Here is a 3,527-nt window from a genome sequence, read left to right as displayed (position 1 = left end):
CGAACGAAACCATTACTGGGGCTGTCTACCGAACACAATTGATGAGATTGAGTCGAGCACTCAAGGAAAAGCGCGCCCACTACTCCAAACACGACAAAGTTATTCTCCTGCATGATAATGCTTGTGCACATGTTGCGGCGTCGGTCAAAACCTACTACTGCTTGGGAAGGAAACATGGATATTCAATTTGTAGGTGAAAAATCTACGTTATTAACTTGGTATACTATAAAATATGTTTCCAAAGCAGAAAAGAGTAATAACGCAGAAGATATATTTGAAAAGATAAATTCAACAAAATCGTTGAGAAGTTGTCTTTGGAATATTGGAATGCGTATGTTAAATCATAGAGAATGTGGAGCTCTCGAAGCTGTTGACACTTTATTAGGAATACCATTATATGGTACTGATAAAGAAACTACTATAAGATGGTTAGATGTAAATATGATTAGAAGTAGAAAACTTAAATCTCGCAAAGTGATTGAAATGCTAAATTCTGAATCTATGGATATTTTTTGTCCTTCTCTAATTGATACATATTATCCAAGCAGACCTAAAGAAGTAGAATCTACTAATTTGTATGATTATGCAAAATGGTATGACATTACGAAAACTAAACCAATTTCTAAGACAATAAAGTATTACGTGCTTGGTAAATCTTTATATTTAAAGGAACGTAAACGTGGATATCTTATCAATCGTTACAAATATAATGTCTATACTCAACCAGAGCGTTACTATTTTTCATTATTATTATTATTTCAATCTTGGAGAGATATTAGTGAATTAAAGATTGAATATGATAATTATGCAGAAGCATTTTCTTTAATACAATATAAATTGAAAGATGCTCTTCAGTATCATGAAAAAATAACCGACATTCAACAAGGTATGGATAATATTAAAGAATTAATTGAAAAAGAAATATCAGAAATTACAAAAAATGAAGATGAAAATGACTGTCTTAAAAATGGTGCATTAGAATGTGTTCCTGTCGAAGTTGAAGGAGCTATGAGGGACTTTAAAGATGTTGGCAATAAATTTGAAGGTAATGTCGATGAAATGGTGACGCAATTAAATATCGATCAAAAATTAATCTTTGATAGAATTACTGCTGGTATATCTGATGATAATAGTGAAGTTCTTAGACTTTATGTAAGCGGTGAAGGTGGTACTGGAAAGAGTTTTTTGATAAAAACTATTAGATGTTGGATTAAAAAATATATTGAAAAAGACACAGCGGTAACTGCACCAACCGGTATAGCAGCTTTTAATATTGATGGACTTACTATTCATAGATTATTTCAATTACCGGTAGAACATGGTCGTACTGCCAAATATACACAACTTTCTGATGGAGTTCTTAAAATTATACGAGAGAAACTTAAGAATGTTGTTTTAATAATTATCGATGAAGTTTCAATGATTTCAAATATCACTTTAATGTACATACATCTTCGATTAACAGAGATATTTAATACCATGGATTGCGATAATGGATGGTTCGGCAAAAAACATATACTTCTTTTTGGAGATTTATTGCAACTTCCACCTGTGCATGAAGATCCGCCTTTTATTGAATTATCAAAATTAAAAATTGAGAAATACATTGGTGCAATGGGTTCTATAAATTTATGGTCTTTATTTAGTTATGATGAATTACAAATTAATGTACGACAACAAGGTGATAATTCTTATCGAGATATATTAACGAGAATTCGAATTGGAACAATTACAGATTCGGACGTAACTATTTTAGAAACGAGGAAAATCAATTTTAGAGAAACTAATTGTAACGACCGATTACAAGAATTATGTAATTATTTACAAAATTTACCAATGGATACTGTTTGCTTACTTCCAACTTGTGCATTATGTGATATTTTGAATACTGCAATGTTAAATCGTATTTCTTCGGATAAGATAGAACTCGTTGCTCAAGATCTGGCAGAATGTGCACCATATTTAAAGAAAAAAGTTATGAAGATATTAAATAAAGATGATGAAGATAGTTCTCGAACAGCTGGATTAGCAAGAATCATAACTGTCAAATTAGGAGCACGTATAATGGTTAGAAGAAATATCGATGTTAGTTTAGGTCTTGTAAATGGTACGATTGGTACAATTACATCAATTATACGTAGCGCAATTGACAATGAAGTAGAAAAAATTAAGATAATAGTGTCATCAGGAATAGAGCATATTATAGAACGTTTAAATGTCAAGTTTGAAGTAATGGATAGAGCATTTGTTATAAGAAAACAATTTCCTATATGTCTAAGTTATGGTATGACTATTCATAAAAGTCAAGGCCTGAGTTTAAAACATGCTGTTGTGGAAGCTGGAAATTCTATATTCAGTTGTGGACAAGTATATGTCGCTCTTTCACGAGTGACTACCCTGAGTGGATTGCACCTTATAAATTTTGATCCCTCTTCTGTAAAAGCAAATGAGTTAGCTATAATAGAATATAATAGATTGCGAACACAATACAGGCCAGATCTTATACATATTAATATTTTGAAACAACGTGTTCACAAGATTCGTGATACAATTTGGGCAATATCATCAAAAAATATCTTGGAATGTCAAGTTAATGATAAGGATATTAATGATTCTACTTTATGGCATATAAGAGGACTTCCAAATGTTAATAATATATCCTGCTATGCTAATGTGTCAATTCAATGTATACTTCATTCTTCTATTCTCAGAAAATTGTTGCTTCGTCTTGAACATAGAAATATTATAAGAAGATTTATTAATTGTTACATGTCAAACGACGAAACTATTAATATAATGGCAATACGCCAATTGGCAGGAGATCAATATCTTGAAAAGATTCAACGAGATGTTAGTGAGTTTATTATACATCTTATTAATAACATAGATAATATAAAGAGTGTAATCGAGCATCAATTAAACATAACTTTACGATGTAAGGTATGCAACTATACAAACACAAAAATTTATACAAATTATATATTATTGCTCCAATTACCCGAAAATTTAAAAAAATCATATACTTTACAAGAATTAATACAATATAATTTTTCACATTGGAATAATGTTGAAAAATATGTACCAATTGTAATGCTGTCTCTGTACTTGAAAAGACTGATATAATAATAACAGGAAGTATTATTATCTTACAGTTATCATTATTTAAAATTAGTGATACAAAAATTATTAAAGTAACAGATTTAAAAATTAAAGGTGTACCTACAGAAAAGATATGTATTGGTGCAAATATATATAAAGTTATTAGTGGAATTTTTCATCAAGGTAAAAGTACAACTGATGGACATTATACAAACATAGTACGTGCTAAAGGTACCGAGTGGCAATTAATAAATGATTCAAAAGTACAAAAGTGCAGTTGGCCTCGAAATGCTAAAAACGCATATACATTTTTTGCAGAAAAAATATAAATTTTTACAAAAAGCAATGAGATCACCTAAAAAAAACCTCACAAAGATAAAAAAAAAATACGCCAAGTATATAAAAAAATCCCAACACGCAAAAAAAGT

General features: G+C 30.0%; 2 protein-coding genes across 2 annotated transcripts in view; both read left to right on the top strand.

Moving 5' to 3' along the window:
- Positions 1–761: 761 nt before the first annotated feature.
- Positions 762–3,527, top strand: part of LOC115234769 — a gene marked incomplete at its 3' end in the record, with an annotated part of 12,398 nt that continues 9,632 nt past the window's right edge. The window contains exon 1 of the mRNA XM_029806088.1: positions 762–789. The remainder of the gene's footprint in view (positions 790–3,527) is intronic.
- Positions 913–3,497, top strand: LOC115234770 (ATP-dependent DNA helicase pif1-like). The gene has a single exon (XM_029806089.1). It carries the CDS (start codon positions 1,009–1,011, stop codon positions 3,121–3,123), a length of 2,115 nt encoding a protein of 704 aa, XP_029661949.1. The 5' UTR covers positions 913–1,008; the 3' UTR covers positions 3,124–3,497.

Source organism: Formica exsecta, unplaced genomic scaffold (assembly GCF_003651465.1).
Source record: "Formica exsecta isolate Colony F162 unplaced genomic scaffold, ASM365146v1 scaffold2055, whole genome shotgun sequence".
Lineage (NCBI taxonomy): Eukaryota > Metazoa > Arthropoda > Insecta > Hymenoptera > Formicidae > Formica > Formica exsecta.
The sequence above is the reverse complement of the archived record's forward strand: the minus strand, read 5'-3'. Positions and strand labels throughout refer to the sequence as shown.